The sequence below is a fragment of the Tetranychus urticae genome, chromosome 1 (genome assembly GCF_039701765.1).
Source record: "Tetranychus urticae isolate SD_2017Ah chromosome 1, NJAU_TeUrti_SD_1.0, whole genome shotgun sequence".
NCBI lineage: Eukaryota > Metazoa > Arthropoda > Arachnida > Trombidiformes > Tetranychidae > Tetranychus > Tetranychus urticae.
The window spans coordinates 5,323,012-5,347,266 of NC_142958.1; the positions used below are offsets into that span (position 1 = coordinate 5,323,012).

The 24,255-nt window shown below is 34.1% G+C and overlaps 6 protein-coding genes across 7 annotated transcripts; 3 read left to right on the forward strand and 3 right to left on the reverse strand.

Annotated features, from left to right (window-relative positions):
* The first annotated feature begins 1,681 nt into the window (after positions 1 to 1,681).
* Positions 1,682 to 2,798, forward strand: LOC107362318 (uncharacterized). Its single transcript, XM_015929351.3, has one exon. It carries the CDS (start codon positions 1,912 to 1,914, stop codon positions 2,698 to 2,700), a length of 789 nt encoding a protein of 262 aa, XP_015784837.1. The 5' UTR covers positions 1,682 to 1,911; the 3' UTR covers positions 2,701 to 2,798.
* Positions 2,799 to 3,802: 1,004 nt separating this feature from the next.
* On the forward strand, positions 3,803 to 9,777 carry LOC107362317 (putative protein phosphatase 2C T23F11.1). Of its 2 annotated transcripts, XM_089266007.1 has the most exons (5): positions 3,803 to 3,864; positions 4,253 to 4,780; positions 4,879 to 5,297; positions 6,810 to 7,011; positions 8,681 to 9,777. In XM_089266007.1, coding segments are annotated over exons 2-5 (972 nt in total). In that variant the 5' UTR covers positions 3,803 to 3,864; positions 4,253 to 4,431; the 3' UTR covers positions 8,683 to 9,777. The 2 variants fall into 2 exon arrangements, with proteins under 2 accessions (XP_089122133.1, XP_015784836.1); XM_015929350.3 differs by lacking the exon at positions 8,681 to 9,777 and having other exon boundaries at positions 6,810 to 7,302.
* A 562-nt stretch (positions 9,778 to 10,339) lies between these two features.
* Positions 10,340 to 13,518, reverse strand: LOC107362316 (coiled-coil domain-containing protein 93). Its single transcript, XM_015929349.3, has 9 exons — positions 12,789 to 13,518; positions 12,632 to 12,726; positions 12,357 to 12,567; positions 12,110 to 12,264; positions 11,919 to 12,030; positions 11,666 to 11,839; positions 11,145 to 11,583; positions 10,893 to 11,013; positions 10,340 to 10,806 (listed from the first exon to the last, which is right to left on the reverse strand). The coding sequence occupies exons 1-9, from the start codon at positions 12,942 to 12,944 to the stop codon at positions 10,563 to 10,565; spliced, it is 1,707 nt and encodes a 568-aa protein (XP_015784835.2). The 5' UTR covers positions 12,945 to 13,518; the 3' UTR covers positions 10,340 to 10,562.
* Positions 13,519 to 13,611: 93 nt separating this feature from the next.
* On the forward strand, positions 13,612 to 15,938 carry SrpRalpha (signal recognition particle receptor alpha). The gene is made up of 2 exons (XM_015929347.3): positions 13,612 to 14,529; positions 14,618 to 15,938. Exons 1-2 carry the CDS (start codon positions 13,846 to 13,848, stop codon positions 15,827 to 15,829), a joined length of 1,896 nt encoding a protein of 631 aa, XP_015784833.1. The 5' UTR covers positions 13,612 to 13,845; the 3' UTR covers positions 15,830 to 15,938.
* Marcal1 (SWI/SNF-related matrix-associated actin-dependent regulator of chromatin subfamily A-like protein 1) lies at positions 15,934 to 18,506 on the reverse strand. Its single transcript, XM_015929346.3, has one exon. It carries the CDS (start codon positions 18,336 to 18,338, stop codon positions 16,152 to 16,154), a length of 2,187 nt encoding a protein of 728 aa, XP_015784832.2. The 5' UTR covers positions 18,339 to 18,506; the 3' UTR covers positions 15,934 to 16,151.
* Positions 18,507 to 18,917: 411 nt separating this feature from the next.
* Positions 18,918 to 19,831, reverse strand: LOC107362321 (uncharacterized). The gene is made up of 2 exons (XM_015929354.3): positions 19,654 to 19,831; positions 18,918 to 19,555 (listed from the first exon to the last, which is right to left on the reverse strand). The coding sequence occupies exons 1-2, from the start codon at positions 19,706 to 19,708 to the stop codon at positions 19,056 to 19,058; spliced, it is 555 nt and encodes a 184-aa protein (XP_015784840.2). The 5' UTR covers positions 19,709 to 19,831; the 3' UTR covers positions 18,918 to 19,055.
* Between the last annotated feature and the right edge of the window lie 4,424 nt (positions 19,832 to 24,255).

Here is a 24,255-nt window from a genome sequence, read left to right on the forward strand (position 1 = left end):
GTCTTCTGTTTTCAAATTGAAGATTGACGGATTGATCAAAATCACCGAATCTCAAGACATTTGAACATTTGATGGGAAAAACATTGTTGATGTTTGAAGATGTGCTTGGTCAGGTCAGTGAAAGGTCAAAATTTTGTGTTTACTTTACATTGATGAAGCCTTATACAATGTGAAATGATCCAGACAAAAATGTGTCCTTTCAAAAAGATGTCCATCTAAACAAATTTTTTTGCTAACATTAGACAATATCTGTTCATTATCAGTTTAACCGAGTTTAATCAAGAAAAAGCAGCTTTCTTCTGTCATATTAGTCGACTTTAAAGGAATTAGCGAAATCATTTTTGTCCATCTTTTAATTACGATTAAGGTTTCAGTGAAGACCAATGTTAACCGATTATCGCGTAATCAGAAATGTAAACATTTTTCTTATCAAAAGGTAAAAAGATGAGAAAATTTGATAAAAAATATTGACTCAAATTGACTGTGAAAATGAACTTATTTTTGTGTGCAAATGTTATCATCAATTGAGTTATTTCAATATTTTGTTCACATTTGGATAAACCTTTTCTCTCTACCTTTTACCTGTTAAAAGGCTTCACTCAAACAACATCAAGATAAAAGTCTTTGTCATTCCATGTTAAGTGAAACATTAACAAGAGTCAAGATTAGATAATTTCAATTCGTTAAGAGATTCACCGATAAAATAAAGCCGATTATTGGATAATATTGAACAACTTTTAACGCACAATTCAGACCAATAAAGCTTAGCATTGTCATGTAAATTGACAGTTATCATTACCTTTACAATTTGAAACTGTAAAACTCATTCAATGAAAATGTAAAACCATTTGAGAAAAGAATCGTAAATTAAACTGAAATTTTTGTCATTGAATACAGTTCTGAAAAGGATTGGTTTATGACATTGTTGATGAAAGCAACAACAACTTGAAATAAATCCAGTTAAAGAAATGATCTTTCATCAAAAGACTTAACAGGTTTAAGAGATCATTAACGGCAATTTTAGGTCGCTTTCAACCTTTTATCGCTCTATTCATCTCTTGTGCGACTACTGGTTATGTTGTGAAAACGAGCATTTTACGAGCTTATAAAGTGATAATGCGAATTGGAATGACTTTTGACTGAAATTGATGTAGATCTTGAAATGATTTAATCAATGAATGCTAATTATTTCATGTCTCGGATTCCCTGTTTTTTGTCGTTTTTTTTATTCTTTTGCGAAATTATTGAATGAAATGTAATTCCATGTTTCAGGATAACCTATAACTATTGGATGTTTCATTTGTTGACTTCAATTGTTACTTGTTCATTGATATTGATACAGAAAAAAAGGTTTATTTTTTATGTGTTTCCAATTCTTGAGTTTCATTTCCATTCGAAACCGTTTATTACAATTAAATCAAATTGAACCGGAAAACAATTAAATCTATTGATACGTGAGTTTTTGGTAGGACAATAACAATATCAGGTAACAAGAGGTTTACCGGTTAAACAATAAATATATTGATGGAAAGCAAGAGCAATACAAAAACAATTGGATTGCATTACAAGGGAATGAAGTAGAAATTAATTTCCTCTTTCATTTCTCATTTTTATAATAATAATGTTAACAATTTATTATTACATTTGATAAACTAAAGTGTCTCAAATGGTTTAGGTGAAGGGAATCGGGTAAAACTGCGCACTTTTAACCACCTTTTAGGAGGAGTTTTGGTTTTTACGGTAAAAAGATGAAAAGCAAAGGGAAGAATCAACTTTAGTTTCTTGGTTTATAGTAAACTTGACTTTAACTTGCCATCTATAGTGATAGATACATTGGTAAATGACTTTACTCTTTATGTTGGTCGAGATTTTTTCGTCTTTTTCGGATTCTTTTGTATAATTCAACTTAACATGGCTTTGCCGAAATTCAATTCATTTTCAATTCGGAGTTTACTTAATGAGATTGACAGTGACAATGAAAGTGAATCAACACCCTTTTCACCCAATTTGGATAAGACCTCAGTCATTACCAACAGTGAGCCCAATGGGATTGAAAGTGTAACAAAGTGTTCAACTTCGGATGTAAATAGTGATCTGGACAACATTGTTAATATGAAGAGCTGCCATTCATCAAATTCATCAAAAGGTGTAACTTCGTCTAAACCAGAAGTAAACTCTAATAGTGAAAGTAACTCTGCCAATAAACCCAAATACAGTTACAATGCATTGATAATAATGGCCATTCAAAATAGTCCAGAGAAAAAGTTGACCTTAAGTGGCATTTACGATTATATCACTGAAAACTTTCCTTATTATAGAAGCAACAAGCAGGGTTGGCAGAACTCGATTCGTCACAATCTGTCTCTTAATAAGTGTTTCATTAAAGTTCCCAGGAATTATGATGATCCTGGTAAAGGCAATTATTGGATGTTGGATCCAAATGAATCTGATGAAGTGTTCATTGGAACTTCTTCCGGCAAGTTGAGGAGGAAAAACAGTTCAAGAGCGAAACTCGCTCAATCCTTTAGAAGGTCAATCTTACAAAATTATGGTTCTTATGGGTCACTGAATCGGTTTCAATTGTCATCACTTTCACCTTACAGACCAACATTCACCAATCCATTTGCCAACTGTGGTCAACCCATGAATGCATTTTACTTCCAGTCATGTTTATTTTCACCCAAATATTGTAATAAGTGAATATTGTAAAGAATAACATTCAAATTATTGTGTAATTCTAATTCTTGTAAATTCTGTTTCAAATTTAATAATAAATAGCAAATCTTTTTTTCCCTTAATGACAAGAAGGACAAATTTCATTGTTTATCAACTCACATTTACAGATTTAAAGTCAAATGTTTAAATTGCAAAATGAAATCCTTTACTTTTGTGCCAAGTTGGAATGAAAAATTATCACAATTCGGATTTAAACTTATATCTTCAACTTTCATGAGACAGAACTTTTGTTGCTTCGTTACTGAATTAACGTGCAAAAACAATGAAGGCCTAGTTGCCCTGTAATGACGAGTTATTTCAATTTAAAGCCAGAGTTAATATCAAAATTGGTTGTTAAAAAAATCAAACAAAATGCGACAAAACCTTCGCTAAAATGATGAATATATTAAAGTGAATACATGAGAAAGATTGAGATTTGTAAAGAATTGATTCGTTTATTTGACATTTATCAATAAATGGTAAAAGAGTGTTCTGTACATCTTAATAATGACCTCTGAACATCTCAAATACCCGTCAGTGGTAAAGAGTACTATAAATTTTTCAGAATTTCAATGATTGAATGGCTCTATAATACGGCTGAGAAAAGGTTTACAAGGAAGAAGATTGATTCTTGTCTGATTCTTAATAATCAACAACAAAAGTCTGAATTCAAATTTAAAAAGATGTCAATGTCAATGAAAAAAGTACAAGTATGAGTAAAAATGACCAAAAAGCTGATTTGATTAACTGGTTCTCTTCATTTTTATAGACAACCGATTTAACCATTTTCAAGAGCGATTTATCTTTGAAGTAGCTTGGATTGGATAACAAAACTGTTGTCAAAAACTCGGTGCAAGTTTCTTCTGTGAAAAAATTGTCCTCTGAAAAGATAACTTCTGAAAACATCTTGAACATTGACTTGTTACTCAGTTTACCTCAACTGGGTCTTGAACTCGGACTTTCCTCTCTATGGATATTCAATATTCAAAGATGGCGGGTTAGTAACAAGGGCATGCGCGTTTTAGAGAAGAATTGAAATTGAGAAAAATAAATTCTTGGAAGCTGCTTCTGCCGTTTATTTTCAAAACAGTTATTGATGTTATTGTTTTTTTTTGCCTAGTTTAATTTACTAATCGTCTTTAAACTGTGGTACGTAATTTTAATTCTTTAATTATGCTGATTATCTTACTATTTTAAGTCTTTATTGATTACTATTATTAATGTTTATTGGATTTTCTGTTCACAATTTTAGTCTTCTGTGTTGCTTCATCACTCCTTCCCTTATTTTGTGCGCTTCTCATTTTTTCCTCTCTTTCTCTTCTCTAATTCTTGGTGTGGTGCTATGTTTTTTATTTTTAGTTTCTGTATCTTCTGTATCTTTTGTTCTCGTTGTTTTCCATTTACTTGTTAAACCTTCAGTCGTTAAATTAACTGTGTTATGTTTACCTGATTTTTTTTGCATAAATTATTAATAATTAACGTTCTATTTTCTCTTCTTTTCCTCTTTTTTCCAATTTTTTTTGTTTGTGTTTTTCAGCTCAATCTTTCGGATTATCAATTTTTCCGACTACTGCGTGCTTTGATTTTGATTAACACCTCAAATTAAAATATCTCGACGCTGTTGATAGAACTCAGCAAATAATTTTGAAACATCACCTTGTTAAAATTAAATCAAACGTCTTAACGAATTAAGGAGCAAAATCAATTTATTACAACATGGGTCAAACCCTTTCAGAGCCTGTAACCGCCAAAGAGACAACTTCATGTAACAATCGTTATGTATCTGTTGGTGCCTCCTGTATGCAAGGTTGGCGAGTTAGTATGGAAGATGCTCATACACATATTCTTGACTTAAGTTCTACCGACCAGACTGCTAGTTTCTTTGCAGTTTATGATGGACATGGAGGTACTCGCGTTGCTAATTATGCTGGTAAACATCTTCATGACATCATTATGTCACAATCTGCATTTGAAGCTGGTGAAGTTGAAGAGGCCATGAGACGAGGTTTCTTACAATTGGACCAAGATATGCTTAGGGATCCAGATATGAAAGACGAACTTGCAGGTTTGTATTAAGCCAAGCAGCATTTAATTATTATGCTTGCTTTCTATTCAGAGTCAATGATTCATTAAATTCTAAAAATGTGAATTTTTGTTATTCAGGAAGTACTGCCATAGTTTTGTTGATTCGGGAAGGTAAAATGTACATTGCAAATGTTGGGGACTCTCGAGCTGTAGCCTGTTGGGCTGGACGTACTGACCCTCTTTCATTTGATCATAAGCCAAGCAACGAATTGGAGGCAAAACGGATTCAAGCTGCTGGTGGCTGGGTCGAGTTTAATCGAGTTAATGGAAATCTTGCTCTTTCTCGTGCTTTAGGTGATTTTGTCTTTAAAAGAAATGATGACAAATCAGTAGAAGACCAAATTGTTACCGCATTACCTGATATTGAAGTGCGAACTATTTCAGAGGAGTTGGAATTTGTGGTTTTAGCTTGTGATGGTATTTGGGATGTTATGAGTAATACAGAGGTTGTTTCATTTATAAGAACAAGAATAGCCGCTAAAATGGAACCTGCTATCGTAAGTACTAATTTATTCAAATTTTATGCAGACATAATAATTAGCCAATTTTTTGTACTGAGGCGCAGGGAAATTTTTCAAAATAATTGCCAACTTTCCGCCTTACGAAATAATACAAATTATATCAGCATTACAATTCTTAGTGAAGACTCATTTAAATCATTAAAACACTATGAAGGAAAAATTGCAGCTCTCACCGTGTAGACATGAATTCGCAGCCATCTTAAACGATCAAAACCTTGCCTGCTTTAGCAGTTGTAGCCCGAATTCTGATACGATGATCAACATTGAAATACCTTAATCTTGGCATTCGCGTAGTTATTCATATCAAAATTTCATTCTTAACAAATGATCAAGAGTTTTCATAGATTTCTGTTTTAAATTTAATTCATAGATGTTTATATTTTACAAATAGTCTGATCAACTCTTATAGTATTTATTGAATCGAAATGAAACGCAGTCCTGGTGCTTAGATTATAATAAAAAATCGAACAGCTTGGTATTCCAAACCTAACCTACGTCTGAAAACCTACCATGATATCTGCTAACTCATTTGATGAAATAAGTGGAAATTTAGCCTTCCAGAATGTAATGTAAATTGCAATTTCATTCTTTTCAGCTGGTTATCGGAAAAACATTCATTTTATATTTTCGTAGAAGAATCTTACTTTCTTTGTATTCTATCTGTCCAAAACGTCTAAATTTTGTTTAATTTGTTCATCTAGTTTGATTGCTAACTTCTGTATTTCAATTTTATGGATATTTTCAATTAACTTTAACTATTGAACACTGCCGTATTTGTGCATACGTAGGAGTCTCATTTCTATTTCTATATTTTTTTCAAGAGCAATTTACACCCATTTTTGGTATTATATTTTCAAATTACTTATAGAGAGATTTTTTTTAAAGAAGTTTGCTACGAGATTTTTAGCAAAATAAACACTGAAGTTTTTTCAGTTTATCTGAGTAAATCACGCTTAGAGTTGATTTTTTTCGGGTTTTTCTACAGTATTTCAAATCATCCGACAATTTTGCGAATCGTTACAGTTATTTTATATATTAATACAAACATTTGAACAATAAAGAAGACAACTTGAAGATTATTACTATAAATGTTTCTTTTCTCATGTTTTTACTTATCAGCTCATTATGTTTTTACTGTTGAGTCAAGTATTGATGAGAATTCTTATCAAGCTCAGTTTCATTTGTTTTATTATTTATGTAATACTTCAACAATTCCTCAATTTATCTGTTTATTAGTGATTAGATGATTCTTTTAATGATCTACTTACCATAAAATAACATTTTTGTTATATTCAATAGCAAACTTTGAATTTCAAATCTTGATTCATGAATTATAAGATTATTCGCAAATGCGCTTTTCGGGTCATCTCATTCGATTTCTTAACTTTTCAGTTTCACATTTTTTCATATAATGTCTCTAACGTAAAACAACTTATCATTGCTTATAAGCTCCTCACTAATTAATAAAATTTGTTCTTTGTTTTACAGATATGTGAGGAATTAATGACACACTGCTTAGCTCCAGACTGTCAAACAGGAGGATTAGGCTGTGACAATATGACTGTTTTGCTAATTTGCTTCCTTCATGGTAAAAGCTACGAAGATTTATCAGCTCGATGCTCAGTAATAAATTCAACCAGAATCAGGCGTCATTCCAGTGGCTCTTTGGATTCATCTGATTCTCTTCTTTGTATGACATCATGTTCTTCTTCTACATCTGAAAGTCAAGACGAGGATATAATCAACCGAGAAAATGAAGACGGTGAATTGGAATTAAACAGTAATGAAAGTGGAACTCCTCCGTTATCCAAGCTTGTTGATGATGGCTTGGCTGTCTCTTAAAAATCTGCCAATTCATGAAAAACAGCCATAGTTATCTCTGCGAATCTTTTTCACTTTACAGTTTAGGTGTATCTTCAAACTTGATCTTTTAAAAATTGAACAATCAACTGCTTATTCCAGCCTTTAGAAACAATCACCTTAAGCCATGAAACAGTTTCCATCAAAATTACGAATCACCGTTAGATTGTTACAGTAGCAAGTTTTCTGTGAATACAGAATTTCAACTTCAAATACAAAAATCAAGTAATGAAAAAAGTACAAGACAGATTAAGTTGAAAAATTTTATCATGTACAGCAGAGCAAATATTACTGAGTAACCATAACTTTTGAAAGCGCTATTGCGTCACAACTAGACTCCGAAGTTGTTTTTATTACTTAATCTACTTTTTCATAAAGAATACAATTTAAGAAGATCAGGTCGACAGATACACCTTTAGCGTATTGTCCTGCCCTACACTATCCACTTTAGTCCTTTAACGTTTTTTCCTATTCTATCTTCGATGATAATTTCCATCGACCCGTCCCTTTCATTCTTTTTTCATCAAGCAACTGAATATCGCCTTTCTTTTTTTTCATCCTCTCTATCTTAATAGTCTTATTCAGTTCATTGCTCTTTCCTATTATTCATTATATCCTTACTTTGTCCTTTTCTTTCATTTTCTTCTATCTTTTCTCATTGAACGTGCATAGAGTCGCAAGTTGTACAGTGTTTACACACAAACAAAATCTACCATCACTAGTAATACAAGTGATGTAAGTATATTGAGCAAAGGCTACAAAAAAATTGAGGTGAAATTTAAAAATTCTTTATGCTAATATCACCCAATGATTAAAGCGCAACATTTCAGCCAATTCATTGCTAGCATAGTCTAACCCAGTAAACTTAGAAGCGACTAAATCTTTTCTAAGTACTAGGTTAATTACGAGGGCAGAAATTACATGTTTTGCTGATATTCTTATAAAAGCATTATGTTGGTAACACCAAGAGAAAAGTATTTACTTGTTTAACAAAGTATCATTAGAGAAATCACTATTAGAGACAAATTATTATCGTCCCTTCTTTCCTATCTTCCGCCTTGAAAAATTATGTCCTTTAAGGGTCTACCTTCGTAGATTTTTTTCTTTTAATTACATCAAGTAATAAAGAGTGAGGTGCACAGATAAGTCTTGACACGTGAATTCTCCTTGTATCAATCTTACCATCTGAATTTACCTTGTCTTCCTTCACAATATTTCTCTTTCCTTCTACTTACTCTCCTCTCTTGCTATCAACTCGCCCAAGAATAAGATCATGAAATCAAAACATTTTTTCAACAAAGAACAGAACTAAGCCTAGACCTACATGCACTGCATCAATATTCTGGTTGATATTGTAATGAACCTGTGAATTCCTATTCATTTTCTTCCTTGAACCACTTCATCCTCTTTTCACCTCCTTTACCATAATCACTTCTTTTCTTACTTATCTTCTTTCTCTTGACTATGTTACCTGTCATTGTCTAAAAACAACTAACCAGAAACAGCCAATACTCGATGAGAAAAATTGGGTTTCAAGACAAAGTCAAACCAAATTTGATACCTGTTGTTAAACCTTTTTTGATTGGATTTCTATAAAGAAGATTTATGCACATCCTGATGAGAATTATGATAAGTTGATAATGATGTTATCGTTAAACAGCTAAAAATACAAAAGCTAACAAAAAAAAATTAACTGAACGTAAACAAGCCAACAAATAGTGATGGAAACGGTAGCCTTGTGGTTCTCAAAGATAAATAAAGATGAAAAAGAAACTGCTGCTCAATCGAATGACATTACCAAAGGATAATGCTGTTTTTGAAATTATCTCCGATATTATCTTGTGAACTCATTTTTATTGCCCATTATTAACTTATAATTCACAATTTACATTATGGATAAATACCTGAGTTCGAAAAAAAATTAGATGGACCCAGGAAATTTGACAAGCCATTTTTCCCTTTTTGTCAAAATTCGTTTTTTGGCTCTTTTCTAGCATCAACTTTATTCATCATAAAAAAACAGAATTTTCCTTTTCTTTTTCAAACGAAACAAAGTTCATCATCATAATCCCCAATTCTTTCATTTCTAAGTAACGATTTGTCGATCTCTTCTAATTAACTTCTTTTAAATTGTTACCTCAAACCTGAAAATTTTTCTCCCCCTGAAAAAAAATCATTTCCAGTCGCCAATTACCATGTTTCTATGATAAAACAAAAACCCAATTTTCGTACAAGCAATCAAAGGTTAATCAGTGGAACAAAACTTGTTAATTTCACATTTAATTCAATAACTCTGTTCAACTCTTGTATATCAACGATGTTTCACACCCTTTATACATTATGATTACCTTTTTTGCTGATCATCTCATTTAATACATCCATTTTTCCGCTTCAACATTGATCCATTTTTTAACATTATTGTCGCCATTGTCTCTTTACTAAATGTTTTTCTAGAAACAACGTAAAAAAAGAATCAAAAGATTGCTTCGAGAAAATCTTGTTTACTAGTCTAATTACACTTTTTTGGTACAGTTTTTTTTCATGTTGCAGCCAATCTACCTTTCATTTAATAAAATCTCATTTCTCGTCTGTTTAATCGATTAATTTGATCTTTTCGGGGCAACTTTTAAACCTGTGGAAATAAAATAACGCAAAGGCAAACATTTATTGCTATAAATTTATTTTTTGAATGACTTCCAACAACAATTATATCTACAGAATTAATCAAAGATACGTAATGTTAATAAAGGACAAAAATCAGTATAATGTCATTGTTATCAACTCTGCTATTATCTATAAATTTGTTATTGCTCATCCGACTGATTTCATTTGATTGCTGCATGTGTAGTTAGCATTTAGATAGACTGACCGAGAACTTTGCTTCTGATTATGTTTTGCTCTTTATGATATCTCTTAATTTTTATCGTCTATTACAATTTACGAAGAAATATTGGAATGGAGGTTTAATTTTTGCGTTTAATAAGCTGGGTCATTTAGATTTGAATGAATTGATGAACAATTGAATTTAAATTGAGTTTTGTTTGTGTTTATAAACTAGATTCAGCCTACTCTTGTCCTCAATCATTCAAATGCGGGAGTTAGAAGCAATCAACTAGTAAATTAATGTCGAGGTAACAAAATAATTATGATAGTTATACTGCAATTATTAAAAATTTAGTTTTATTAACCCATGATTAACAGATGTTGACCTTCTTATACTTTGCTAGACAAAAATATCTAACAATACTGAATGTACCAAAAAAGTAATAAAATTACAAATAATTGTGACATAACCTGAAAAAGGTAACGAGTATAAAAAATTAAGTCAAAGGCAACGAAAAATTGACTTTTTTACAATTTAGCTGGCACTGGAGAGGAAGACTATTTATTGGCAGAGTTGATTAGAATTTCATTTTTCTTCATTTCCTCTTTTAATTCTCTAACAGCTCGGTAATATTGTCGTTGTCTCTCAATTAGATCAACATAAACTTCATTCAATTGATCTTTTCGCATTTTTTCAACTTGCTTCTTCTTTTCAACTTTGACCTTGGCTTGGTTAATATTTTCCACAATTTGTTCAAATTGAGACAAAAATTGATCCCTTGTTTGTGGACTTGTATTGGCACTGAAATTGATAAATAGAAAGGTTTAAAATTAATGAACGCAAAGTCATGAAAAAGAAGTAGTAAAGTCTGAACAAGATTGACTTACTGATTGTAATTATTTAAAATGGAGTCCAAAAGAGTTAACTCTTTGTCAAGATGAACTCTAGAGTCTTCCAATTGATTATACAGAATATAAAATTTCTTGGTTTCATTATGTTTAGCAGCAACTGAAATGCGGATAAAATTATCTTAATTAGACAAATATTGACTCGGATTAGTGAATGATGATTGAGTATCTTAAATACAAAATCATAGCACAATATAAGGTAAACAGCATTAGATAAATTTTCAGCTTCACCTTGATTATATAATTCAACCAGACGTTTTTGATATTGATTTAATTCAGCTCTGGATGGGATATCATCAAGTTTACGGTGTAACATGGCAACCTCTTTGTTTTTTTCAGCTAATTGTAACTTAATTTTACGGAATTTCTCTCGTTCCTCTTCCAATTGTTGTGAAATTTCATCTTCATCTCCACTTTCCGATAATTGATTTACTAAAGCTTCATATTCCTTTTCAAGGCGCTTCTTTTCTTGCTTACAGGTTTGATGAAAAAGATCTTTTTCCTTTTTTAATTTATCCAACAAGAGTGATAAATGTTTCCTTTCTTCACGCTCATTTTCATCCATGGTTTGAACTTTTAAACTGAATTGTTGCTGTTCATCTTGGATTGCCTCGATTTCGGATTTTAAATTTGATAATGTTTCATTATTTTCTTTTTCAATATTCATGGCCTGTAAAATGAAGGAAATACAATGAAAAATAAATTAAAGGAAGAAGATTTAATTGCATTGAAAAAAATGGTCCAATAATTACCTCTTCAACTCTTTTATTGTAATCATCCAGAGTTTCACGCAATGTTTTCTCACGATATTCTAGTGAATTTTCTTTCAACTTTTGTTGATTCCTTGTATAATCTTCAGCAATTTGTCTAAGCTCTTCATATTTTTCACTCAAGATTGATCCAACAATGTTTGAGCTGATTTTGAGCTAAAAAATAAATAAAACGAATCAATAAATTGAACACGAAATAATCCAATTCCTTCAACCCTTTCTGAGAAACATTTACATTTATATCTTGCTGCATTCCATCAATCAAATGAGCATTTTCCTTGGCATCTGAAGATTCATTGGTAGACGACTTTTCACTGTTAGTTGTTTCATTTTCAACGTCAGCTAATCTATGATTTATAGAAAAAAAATTTGATGTCAATATTTAATATTGGTTCAGAATAAATAACTCGGTATAACTGAAATTACCCTTTATATTCCAGAATCGTTATTTTAACATTAGTTTTGGGATCTTTTATATTTGACTTGTTTGGGTGACGATATTTTCTGACTGGAGAGGTATCAGGATCTTTATGGACAAAATCGTATTTGGCAATTTCCTGAGCTGATATCCTTTCACGGTCCTTTAGATAAAAAGAAATAATATTGGAACGATTACAATATTAATTACATAAACGGAGAAGGTCATTTGCAAAAAACAACTAAAGTTACGTACTATAGCTAGATCGTGATCCTTGTTGAACATCCTAACAGCAAAGCTTTTCATATAAGCTTCATTTTCTTGTCGATATTGAATAGACATTTTAACAAGCCATTGAACCACAGGAAATATGTGTTTACTATCCATTCCTTGGATTTGGTGAGGTTCTAACGCAAATGGACATTTCATTCTTTTCAAAGCTTTTACAATTTTCTCGGTCAAGGCACTAAATGAATATGAGATTATAATTAGTTCTTTTTCATCTTCAATGATTGAATTTGTGAACTTACATTTTCTGTCCAATGGTCAAATTTTCGCTATACATCAGATCAATATCAATATCTACACTGCACATTATTATGCACCAAGTCATCCCACCTATCACCTGTAAAGATAGAGAAAAATTGGTAAATAAATGGTAAACAGTTGAACCAAACTCAATCCTACCTTGTCAAAATCTGTCAATCCTTTGATACGAGCTCTAAAGTAACCGGCTGCAATCAAAATTTGAATAATCTCTTGAAATTTTTGGTACTGCTCTTCATCTTCTCGGACGTCAAACTTGAGCAATCGCCCACCGGAATCTGTGTTCATTTCACTCATGTTAACCTTGGAAATTAACTGTGCTCAAATATCCGAACAATGATGATCAATGCATGCTAACAACAGCTCTTGAAATACTGAAAATTGAATAGCTAATGAATTTAGCTACTCAGTTACAATGACAATGGGGTGGGTAGAGTTGAGTCAGAATAAACTGATCAAGAAAGTCAAGAAAAATTAAATTGACCAATTAAAGTAAACATTGAATTAGCAAAAAACCACAAAGTATAAAATTCAATTTGCATAAGATTGGAATCCAACAGTAGAATAAAGATTAGAAACCAACAGATGAATTTTCCTTGATGGTTTGTTTGGTTAGAGGAGTAAAATCAGTGAAATTATTATCACAATGATGACAATTGATAGTTGATGTTGGAAGATATAGTTACATGTAGTAATAAGCTACCGTTTATCAATAAAGCAATGGATATTGACACATGAAGGAATGAAGGAAAAATAGAACTAGATGTCAAAGAAAAATAAATAAATTAACACGAGTAATTGTCAAAAAAGAAACACGTTAATGAAAAATTTAATTACGGTTTTGTAATTGTTGTTGTTTATATCTGCCAAAAAAATGAAAACAGTTCATATGTTAGTGGTAACCTAGGAGACGTGGCAAACCAAACGTGGCAAAGGGAGCTTGAAATATTGTTTAATCCTGGTTTGTTTTGACCACTGTTTACCTAAATTTTTCCCTTTATCCTTATTCCTTGATCAATTTTTTATTCTTAGTTATTGTTTTGTTTGTTTAATCTCTTGTTGTGAATATACTGTGATAATTTTTTATCATCTGGGTTAGCCTGTGCTCAGTTTTTCTATGATCATCAAAGTGGCTTGAATCAGATTAATTGAGTGAAATAAAATATAGTCACCAATAGGAAGGATATAAAAATCTAAAATGTTGGATTTTTTTGTGATCTTCTCCAAAGGAGGTATTGTCCTGTTTGCCACTGTTAACCAAGCAATTTCACAAGTAGTCAATAAGCTAATTAAACACGTTATTCTCGAAGAGAGAAGAGATGAGTTTACTTGTGACAATTTGGCTCTCAAATATCATCTGGATAATGAATTTGACCTGGTTTTTGTGGTTGGTTACCAGAAAATGCTGACTTTATCCTATGTGGATAAATTTCTGGATGATATTCAGCTTGCTTTTCGAGACAAATTCACTGATTATGATTTGAGGAAGATACTGAAATCTAAAGGGAATGGACAACATCTAGCTTCATCTTTAGGCGATTCTGTATCAAATTCATCTTCGTTGTCATCACCCGAATCATCATCATTGTTATCTTCGTTGAATCTTGTTGATTTTTATCATGAATACAAAATTATTTATACACGATGCTGTAAACAGCAACAAAATATACCTCAACCAGAAATGAGATCGTTTCAACAGTCCACAAAATCCCAGAAGACTGTCAAATCAATGATTATCCAATCAAGCAAAATTTCAATACCAACTCCAGTTGCACCTATTGTTGCACCTAAAGTTGAATCTAAGCCTGAGTCTGTACCTATCCTGGCGAAGCTATCCCCTCGAGGAGTAAGACCTGAAAAGCCTAAAAAGAAGGAGGCCAAGGTTAGACATTTGCAAAGTTTATTTGTTTATTTCTCTCTGAATGTCCGATCTATAATAATTATTTTCTTCTTTCATTTTACCACTACAGCCTATTCCAAAAGGAAAGAAAGCAAAAGAGGCTCGTCAATGGGAACTTGGTGGTAAAAGCTCTGACGATCTTGACTTTAGTAAAAAGACAAATGGAGCCGTTGAAAACACTTCTTCGATTGCCAAAAATATTGCTTCTGGGGACATCGGAGCCACAATTGAAGAATGCGATGTCGAACCAGACCTTGAATTTGAATGTAGCGACGAAGAAGAGGAAGAAGATGATGTTGAAATTGCTTCTTCAACCAATAAGAAATCATTCTTTGGATCTCTTATTAAAAGCATGTCTATCAACAAAGCATTGACGCGCGCTGATTTGGATCCAATTTTGAACCAACTTCGTGATCATTTGATTTCAAAGAATGTAGCAGCCGAAATCGCAACCAAACTTTGTGATAGTGTTGCTACTAAATTGGAAGGACAAACTGTCAATACTTGGATTGGGTTGAAATCATTTGTGCGAAATGCTCTGGAAGAGTCCATGCTTCGAATTCTCAGTCCTAATCGGAATCTCAATATACTTCGGGATATTCGAGCCAAATCAGTTCCACCTTACGTTATTGTCTTCTGTGGAGTCAATGGTGTTGGTAAATCGACTAATTTGGCAAAAATTGCAAACTGGCTGGTTGTTAATGGGAACAAAGTTTTAATTGTTGCTTGTGATACTTTCCGAGCCGGTGCCATCGAACAACTTCGAACACATGTAACAGCATTGAAGACTATCCATGAAAGAGATGGGGCGAAGAAAATTGATCTTTATGAGAAAGGTTACGGTAAAGATTCTGCTGCTATTGCCATGGAAGCAATTAATTATGCCCGCACTTCTGGATACACAGTTTGCCTTGTTGATACAGCAGGTCGAATGCAAGATAATGAACCATTAATGAAACAGTTGGCTAAGTTGATCAAAATCAATGAACCTGATCTAACTTTGTTTGTTGGTGAAGCTTTGGTTGGAAATGAAGCGGTTGACCAACTTGGCAAATTCAATACAGCTCTATTGGACAATGGCTGTCGAGGGGTCACTTCGAACGCATCTGCCATCAATGGTATTGTTTTGACTAAATTTGATACCATTGACGATCAAGTTGGTGCAGCCATTTCAATGACTTACATTACAGGACAACCAATTGTTTTTGTCGGTGTTGGCCAAACTTACAAAGATTTGAAACAACTTAATGCTAAAGCAGTGGTTAAAGCTCTTATGAAATAGAGATTTATCTGAATAAGTGCAAGAAGTTTTTACCAGTTGATAAAAACAAACTGAAAAATAAACCGAAATAATATAATAAAAACAATATAAATTGAACTGAAAGATTAAATATTTCAACGGTTGTTTATTTAAAGAATTGTTTACTGAAAAACTAAAAAAAGATGATGAATTGCATGGAAACAAAAATTGACAAGAGTCAGTAAAGTAGCAAAAGTTATGTATAAATATATTTTTCAGTCCATGCAATTTACAATGTGATACAATAAGAAATGTTGGAAGGATGATGGACATGAGATTTACAATATTTCTTTTCTGTATTATTTTATTCATCATCCGACAAAAAGTCGTTTTCATTTAGATCAAAATTAGGATCACTTGGTACATTAGCAATAGAATCATTCAGCTTGAGGTTAAAATCATCGATTAAAAGATCATCATCATCTTCGTTGAATTTAAATTCTTCATCATCTGTGAGTAATGTTTCTTCTCGTTCCATTAGAAAACTATCTTCAGAAGTAACCGGGTCTTGAGAGGCTTGAGCTGATTCAAAATCAAAATCACCAGCTTCGCGATTGTCACTTTCATCATCTCTTGGTCTTTTAGACAAAAATTTGTCAATTTTCCCATAGAAAGACTTTTTAGCTGCTTTACGGGCTAAATTGGCTTCACTGAAGTTATCCTTAGTCAGACCGACCTTATTGAGGACTTTGAATTTTTGATTAATTAGTGGCCAAATGTGGTCATCAACAGTAGCAGGCGCAATTAGATATTGAATCAAAACGGAATCTTTTTGTCCTATCCTGTGAGCTCGATCTTCTGCTTGAGTAAGAACTCCTGGATTGAAATAAAGTTCGGCAAAAACTACTAGTTGGGCAGCAGTTAAGGTGATTCCCATACCAGCCGAGGTAATACCAATAACAGCTACTTTACACTTTTCTTGATTTTGAAAATAATCACAGCATTCTTGCCTACACTCGGAAGGTGTACTACCATCAATACGAATATAACTTACTCTTTGTTCCTCCAAAACGCTACAGATTGAATCAAGCATTACTTTATGATGAGCAAAACAAATGAATTTTTTGTCTTGTTCTACCAGCTCACAAACATATTTACATACTGGTTCCTTTTTAACTTCAGCGGTAGAAGAATACCATTGGAAAACAATGTTACGTTGCTCAGGACGGTTAAGTTCTTCCACAGTTGTAGCTTGAACTTGGCTTTTAAATGAAGCCATTAACTGTTTTGCTTTTTGTGGTAAAGTAATATCCAACATTACAACTGCTCTTCTTTTCGGTGGCAGTTCTTGTAAAACATCAACTTTTAACCTCCTAATCATAATAGTTGTCTCTAATAAGATTCTTAGCTCATCTGGATTGCTCGTTCCTCTATAGTCATATCCCCATTGAGTCGCTTTGCCATCACAATATCTCATGCCAAAATCATGTTTCTTAGCAAATGTTTTCGGATCTACTGCTTGAAGTTGTGTAAATAATTCCATTGGTCGAGATAGGGCAGGAGTTCCTGAGAGTAGTAAGACTCTTTTACAAGCTTTTATAAGCTTGAGTGCCGTTTTAGTCCTTTGAGCAGCATCGTTTTTAATGAAATGACTTTCATCGAGAATTATTGATTTGAAAGAATTGGCAGTATCAGGCTTAACTCTGAGAAGAAGATCGTAGCTGATAATTACTATTCTATTGACAGGAATATCTTTACGTCCATCAACAACTACATCAATGTCAATATCTTCTCGAACACAATCAAGCCATTCACCGATCGATCTTTTCCATTGAAATCTTAATGAGGAAGGACAGACGATGAGTAATGGCCAATCATCACGAAAATAATATGAAATAGCAATAGCTTGAATAGTTTTACCGAGACCCATGTCATCACCAATGAGACACCTTCCATTACGACTAATAGCAAATGCCACACCATCTTTTTGGAAAGGATAAAGGGCTTCAAACAACCTTTTGGGTAAAACTGCTGACAAGTCTATGGTAGATTTAGGTCTTTTTGTTTCTTTTAGTAAAGCTTGGATAACGAATTCTGGTATTCCTTGAAGTAGATCCAATTCGATGTTATTGGTTTGTTTCAATTTTGTAAGGTTTGACAGCAAATTACGATAATGTTGTAGTTCAAAATGCCAATTGCGGGTTTTGGAATCGAAATTGGAGCCAGGAATTGCACGACAAACTTCTACTATCACAGGATTGTATGGGAAACTCATTTCGAATCTATCTTTTGATTTTAAAATAAATTTAACGGCAACACGAACTGGCACACTTGGTTTAACTGGAACTTGCACAGGTTTATTCACAAAAGAAGCACTCGGAGCTTGCTTTGGACCAGGACCAGAAATAGCACCAGAACTAGAACCAGAACTAGCAACAGTACCAGCATTAGCTTGAGCTTGAGCTCGAATCTTCTCCTTTTCAGCTCTTTTTCTCAAAGCTTCCAGTCTATTTTGTTCAATCCTTTTCTTCTGCTCTTCTGTTAAGGCCATGACAGCAGGAATAGTCACTATTTAAATTGATCAAATTAATTAAAATAAGAATAAAACTGGCCCACAGCAAGCAAAGTTAACATGCATAAAAGAAATAATGTTTACAGTGAATTCAAATCTGCAAGTGAAAATAGACCGAGAATATAATCTAACAGCTGTTTTTAGAAAGTTGTCGTTTGTTTGTAAGATTACAAATACAGGCCAATTGCAACTTTTCGCATATTGCTCGTAATTTGTCAAGCAAATATCAAAATTTCAATATATTTATCTTCAGAAAGTAATTTCATTATCTCTTTCTCTATATTATTGCAAGTTATAATAATCTATTGGAAGTTGTAATATCTTTTATAGAACTAATTAGAAGCCTAAATAAAACATGAGACCATAAATTAATATTTTGTCGCAGTGATTTTTTAATTTTTACAGTTTTAAATTTGGCTATGGCAAAAACTTTAATTTAAATCTCTTTTGCTTTAAATCTCCTAAAATTGATGTTATGCGGGTTTATCGGCCCGAAACACGATTGGAGATCAAGACGACATCATGCACATAAGGACAAGCGATAAATAGTACAAATAATTTTGTAGTAAATCTACATTTATTGTGTGTACAGGTTTCTGTGTTTATAATTCGACAATTAGCTCAATACATTGTCTTTCACTAAATGAAACAGAATATAAGAGAGTTTTAACGTAAATTAATTTAATTCTAGCAACTTTATTCTTTGCGTTTATCGCCTTTATTCCAACTGTAAGTAACAGGATTCTCGGGAAGTTCACTTTCTTCTGGAGGTGGATAACGCTTCTTCATAGAAACTTTAGCAGCAAGGAAAGTATCACCGAAGTCATTATTAGCAGCGTGCCATTCCCATTTATAACCATAAGGAGTATTTCGAGGAACCCTGACATATTCACGGGAACATTCTTCAATCTCTTCTGGAGTCATTGGCTCAAAAGAGATTGATCTCTCTTTAATTCTAGGATGCCTTCGATCATATATATTGAGACTCTCTCCAGCCCTTAGATAATGAGCTACACCACTGGATTGATCAGTCGTTACATCAAGAAATCTAACTTCATTGGTAAATTGAGTCTCTTGAGCTTCAACTAGCGATACGTTTGCACCAAATATACGGAAAAATCGATTTCGAACTAGAAAACATGGACTCTTAGGATCTTTGAATTTTGGCAGTTCAATCATGTGACTTTTATGAAGCCCTGTAAATAAGAAGAAGTTATTAAATTCACGTAAATAACGATTTAAACATTCAGTTCAAGTAGTATATATCAAATTACAGGTTTAGCATTGCACTTACATATATTACGTGGATCTCGAGGATCCAGAGGAGCTCGCATTTTGAACATTTCCATTTTCTAGTTGCTTGATTGAAGTCTAAGCTTCAATGGGACGAGATTTGTAATTAAAATAATTAAACAAAACAATATAGATGGATAAAAAACAACCAAAATCCAAAACAAATGACTTTCAAACCAAAACTTACATACAGTGACATCTATAGAAAAGCAAAAGATCTAATCCAAGGAGGTTTAATCAATTATTTATTTAACAATTTATGATCAATTCCATAAATACTGTAAACTGCCGAATCACAAACTTAGTCTGTTTCTTGGTGTATCATGAAAATTAAGTCCACCAATTCAAAGACATCCCTCTGAATGTCACAGTGAGTCAATACGCCATGGAGCACAAAATTTATCTCTGTTTTGAGTGAATACAAAAAAGAGTCGATTTCTTATCCAAATGGTGAATCTGGGCTATTTCCGAAAGCTAATCCATTTGATTTAAGGACAATAAAAATAAAAGCCAAGCCTTAAAGACAACCAAGAAACCGAAATAGAGTCAAGTCATGGTCTGATTATACTTTAGTCCAACAAGTCAATTATTAATGAAGCAGCTAACAAAAAGAAACAAATAGCAACTTTTTTATTCATCCTTTGCCGTCTTCATCTAATCCTTTATTTGAAACCCTTAACCTGACAAAATAATTTACTTTTGTTACCCTTTTCCGTTGTTTAGGTTCAATTAAAACTCGTTTTAGTTAACCTCTTCCCGCCCAAAACAAAACCAGGGTTAAGGTTAACACATTTACAAGTGAGTCAACTGAAAACCAACAATTGTGATTAATCTTCAACCAAACTATTCTGCTTTCATGGAGAAGCTTTTATCTTTAAATTTGTGATGATGATTAACTTCAATAAAACAAACCAAGCACAAAAACTTAAAACATATGTTCCTCTCTCTCTTTCAACCTTCGCCACTAGGGCTTTTTCAATATAACTTAATGCATTACAAATGTATCTTTCCAATCAAAAGCAGGTAACCCTAGCGGTAAATGTAAACGCGAAATATTGTACTTTTAACTACGCTTATTTTACCCATGATATTTATATGTTTATTATGATTATTTTTTATACTGAATTTAACTAAACCATTTGTACCCTGACATCTCTATGTCCCATGGGAGACATATATACTCCGAACTTTTCTCTAACATTATCAATAAAGTTTGACTTAAACTTCCAACTTTGCCTCTTCACTCCCTTGTGCTGCCCTCTCTCCTTCTTACTCTTCACTTGAGACCGAAAGGTCTTAGAATAGTAAGATCCCTCCCCTTTCTCTCTTACTTTTCACTTTTGGTTCATCTCCATAGAAAAGTAAGTTCAATCTTCCTCTTTTGACTGTTAACAGTTGTGAACGGTCACATTTGGCGCAGTCGACAGGATCTCTTCTCCTGTTTTTCATCAGACGTATCTCTTGTCTCCATCTATCAGCCGACTTTTCCAGCCTAATTGTCCTTTGGTGGAACAGAACCCCCCTAAAACCAGTTTGCCGACCCAGCTTCCTCCGTTCTTTGATAACTCCTCAAGTTCAAGCTGTTGAAACTCCCGCTGGTCCTTCTGCTCCATCTAGTGGTCTAATTTAACCTGGTAACATTTAACTTTAGCCGAGAACAAAATGGCATATGATCATATGGATACTAACCTCTCTGATCAAATATCCACAGATCCAGATGCCCAAAGAGACAACCTCGACTCGAACCCAATCACAAATCCAAATCAACCAACCCATCCACCCTTGGGTAACCAACCAAATGGTCGTCTACCAACATTAATCCGTAATCCATACCTCCCGCCTACACCAGCAGTTCGATTCCAAGACCAAAATAGGAACCGTTTATCCACTACATCACAACTAGACACGACTATCGACCAACCAACGCAGTACATAACCTTACCACAGAAGAAGGTTCTCAAATGTTACACGGGCGAACCATCTGGCATCCGCATCCAAGCTTGGTTAGTCCTGTACGAAAGACATATCAACACCAACGATCCATACACCCTTATCAGAGACTTAGTCTACAGCCTAGACAAAGAAGCTCTAAGTTGGTACGCCGAGGAAATCGCATCTGAAGAGCATGTTGATTGGAACGCTGTCAAATCTTTAATGATCACTCGCTTCGGTTCTGAATTTAAGGACCCACTTCTCGAAGCTCAACGTATCCGTCTTGAGCGTACAGAGACAGTGACTGAGTATTATCGCCGCAAGATAAAACTCCTCCGTGAAGCAAAATTGGCTGAACATCAAGTCATCTCTCAACTAACTTCTGGTTTACCCTTTGCTTGGACTCTCCATATGAGCTCTGGACGCCCTCGTACACTCTCTGATTGGCTCGAAATAGCCACTGAAACCGAAATGCGTTACAAACAAAAGGAAAAATTCCTAACAAAGCAACAACCAAAGAAACCCGCTGCTAAAACATTGGTCGCCGCACCTCCACATAACAATAGCCGCCCTCGTCAATCTGCTGAACGCCGTCCTCCAGTCTGTAGGTACTGTGAAAGACTTGGTAAAAAGGAAAACCATTGGCATCGTGAATGTCCTAATCGTTCTCAAACCAGTCAACCTCGACCATCGACCCACACTGCCGAGGAAGAACTCCATCCAGATGACCACGGAGACGTATGTTTCGCTAAAAACATATCCCCAATACTGAAATTCATCGATATCCCGCTAACAATCGAAGGTATTTCCGTCGAAGCCTTCATTGACACCGGTAGTACAATCAGTATAATGAGTCTAAAGACATGTAGAAGACTCAACCTTCCTATCAACAATAAACAACAGATAACCATCAACCAATTAGAAGGTTCAACAAAGAGTGTTGGATACACTCTCGCCTCAACTACCATCCACAAAACAACCAAGACGATCAAGTATCACATAATCTCCAACTTCCGCTATCCAATCTTAATCGGTCTCAACACCAGTATCGAATTCGGTCTTCACCTTAACCTAGAAGATAAGACTGTCAGTATTCGATCTCCAGAGACTCAAGAATTAGTAACCCTGTTAGGAGAGACACATGAGAAAGATCAACTTGCCGCTCTCATCGAAAAACATAAATCTGCCTTCGCCCAAAATGAAACAGACATTGGCCGCATCACTGTTGCCAAACATCGGATAACCACTATAAACCATCCTCCAATTCAACTTAGAGCCTATCGTCGTCCTCAAGCCGAACTTGATGAAATAAGTCGTCAAGTCAAGGAATACAAAGAAAAAGGATTGGTTCGTGATCGTGAAAGTCCTTGGGCCTTCCCAGTCACATGTGTACCAAAGAAAGATGGTGGTACACGACTTTGCATAGATTTCCGTCGTCTCAATGCCCTCACCATAGATGACAAGATGCCGCTGCCACGGATCAATGATGTCATTGATCGTCTTCAAGGTAGTAAGTACTTCTCGACACTTGACGTCAAATGGGGATATTGGCATATTGAGATGGACCCAGAAAGCATCGAGAAAACTGCTTTCGTAACTCATGAAGGACACTATGAATGGCTCGTCATGCCATTTGGTCTCAAAAACGCCCCAGCAACTTTTCAAAGAATTCTACAAAGAGTACTTGGTTCTTTACTCTACAACGGCGCAATAAATTACTTAGACGACATCATCATTTACAGCAAAACCTTCTCTGAACATCTTCAACTCTTAGAGAAGATCTTCACCCTTTGCAAGGACAACAACATCAAACTAAAGCTGTCTAAATGCGACTTCGCGCAAAATGAAGTTGACTATCTTGGATACATCATCAGTGAAGAAGGGGTTAGACCATCCAAACAAAAGGTCAAAGCTGTTGAACATTTCCCTGTTCCAAGTAATGTCAAGGAAGTTCGTCAATTCTTAGGACTTGCAAACTATTACCGTCGCTTCATAGACAAGTTCTCAACCATCTCTAAACCATTAACCAGACTCCTTTGTAAAAACATCGCTTTCCACTGGAAGGATGAACATCAAACCGCTTTTCAAATCCTCAAAAACAAGTTAATCAATGAACCAGTTCTCGCTATTTACAACAAAGATGAACCGTGTACCCTTTACACTGACGCTTCAAAGATTGGTATTGGAGCTACGCTAGTTCAAACCGATAAACATGGTCTTGAACATCCAATTGCTTATTTTTCCAAAGCACTTAATGAACACCAAGGCAACTATACCGCATTCGAACTTGAATGCCTCGCAGTTGTAGAAGCTGTTGATCACTTCGAAGCTTATCTAAGCCTCCCATTCAAAGTCATCACCGATCATAGTGCATTGAAATGGCTCCTCACGCTCAAGAAACCCAAAGGAAGACTCTATCGCTGGAGTATCAAGCTCTCTACTCGATCCTATGAGCTATTTCATCGAGCTGGCGTCTCTCAACAACACGTTGATGCCTTATCAAGAGCCCCAGTTACTTTCCTCATCGATGCTGATGAAATCAAACAACATCAAGCCACCACTGACTTTTCTCATATCCAACAATCTTTCAAAGTGGATGGCATCGTCACCGTGAAAACTCGTGGTTCCACTCGAGCAATCATTCCACCAACACTCCGTAATAAAGTCTTGC

Bases quoted from the DNA above. Each gene is read 5' to 3' on its own strand.
- LOC107362318 (XM_015929351.3), top strand. From the start codon at position 1,912: ATGGCTTTGCCGAAATTCAATTCATTTTCAATTCGGAGTTTACTTAAT.
- LOC107362317 (XM_015929350.3), top strand. From the start codon at position 4,432: ATGGGTCAAACCCTTTCAGAGCCTGTAACCGCCAAAGAGACAACTTCA. The intron at 4,781-4,878 runs GTTTGTATTAAG...TTTGTTATTCAG, and splicing joins TATGAAAGACGAACTTGCAG to GAAGTACTGCCATAGTTTTG. The intron at 5,298-6,809 runs GTAAGTACTAAT...TTTGTTTTACAG, and splicing joins CTAAAATGGAACCTGCTATC to ATATGTGAGGAATTAATGAC.
- LOC107362316 (XM_015929349.3), bottom strand. From the start codon at position 12,944: ATGAGTGAAATGAACACAGATTCCGGTGGGCGATTGCTCAAGTTTGAC. The intron at 12,568-12,631 runs GTAAGTTCACAA...ATATTCATTTAG, and splicing joins TTGACCATTGGACAGAAAAT to TGCCTTGACCGAGAAAATTG. The intron at 11,584-11,665 runs GTAATTATTGGA...TTCATTTTACAG, and splicing joins ACAATAAAAGAGTTGAAGAG to GCCATGAATATTGAAAAAGA.
- SrpRalpha (XM_015929347.3), top strand. From the start codon at position 13,846: ATGTTGGATTTTTTTGTGATCTTCTCCAAAGGAGGTATTGTCCTGTTT. The intron at 14,530-14,617 runs GTTAGACATTTG...TTACCACTACAG, and splicing joins CTAAAAAGAAGGAGGCCAAG to CCTATTCCAAAAGGAAAGAA.
- Marcal1 (XM_015929346.3), bottom strand. From the start codon at position 18,338: ATGGCCTTAACAGAAGAGCAGAAGAAAAGGATTGAACAAAATAGACTG.
- LOC107362321 (XM_015929354.3), bottom strand. From the start codon at position 19,708: ATGGAAATGTTCAAAATGCGAGCTCCTCTGGATCCTCGAGATCCACGT. The intron at 19,556-19,653 runs GTAAGTGCAATG...TCTTATTTACAG, and splicing joins TCGAGATCCACGTAATATAT to GGCTTCATAAAAGTCACATG.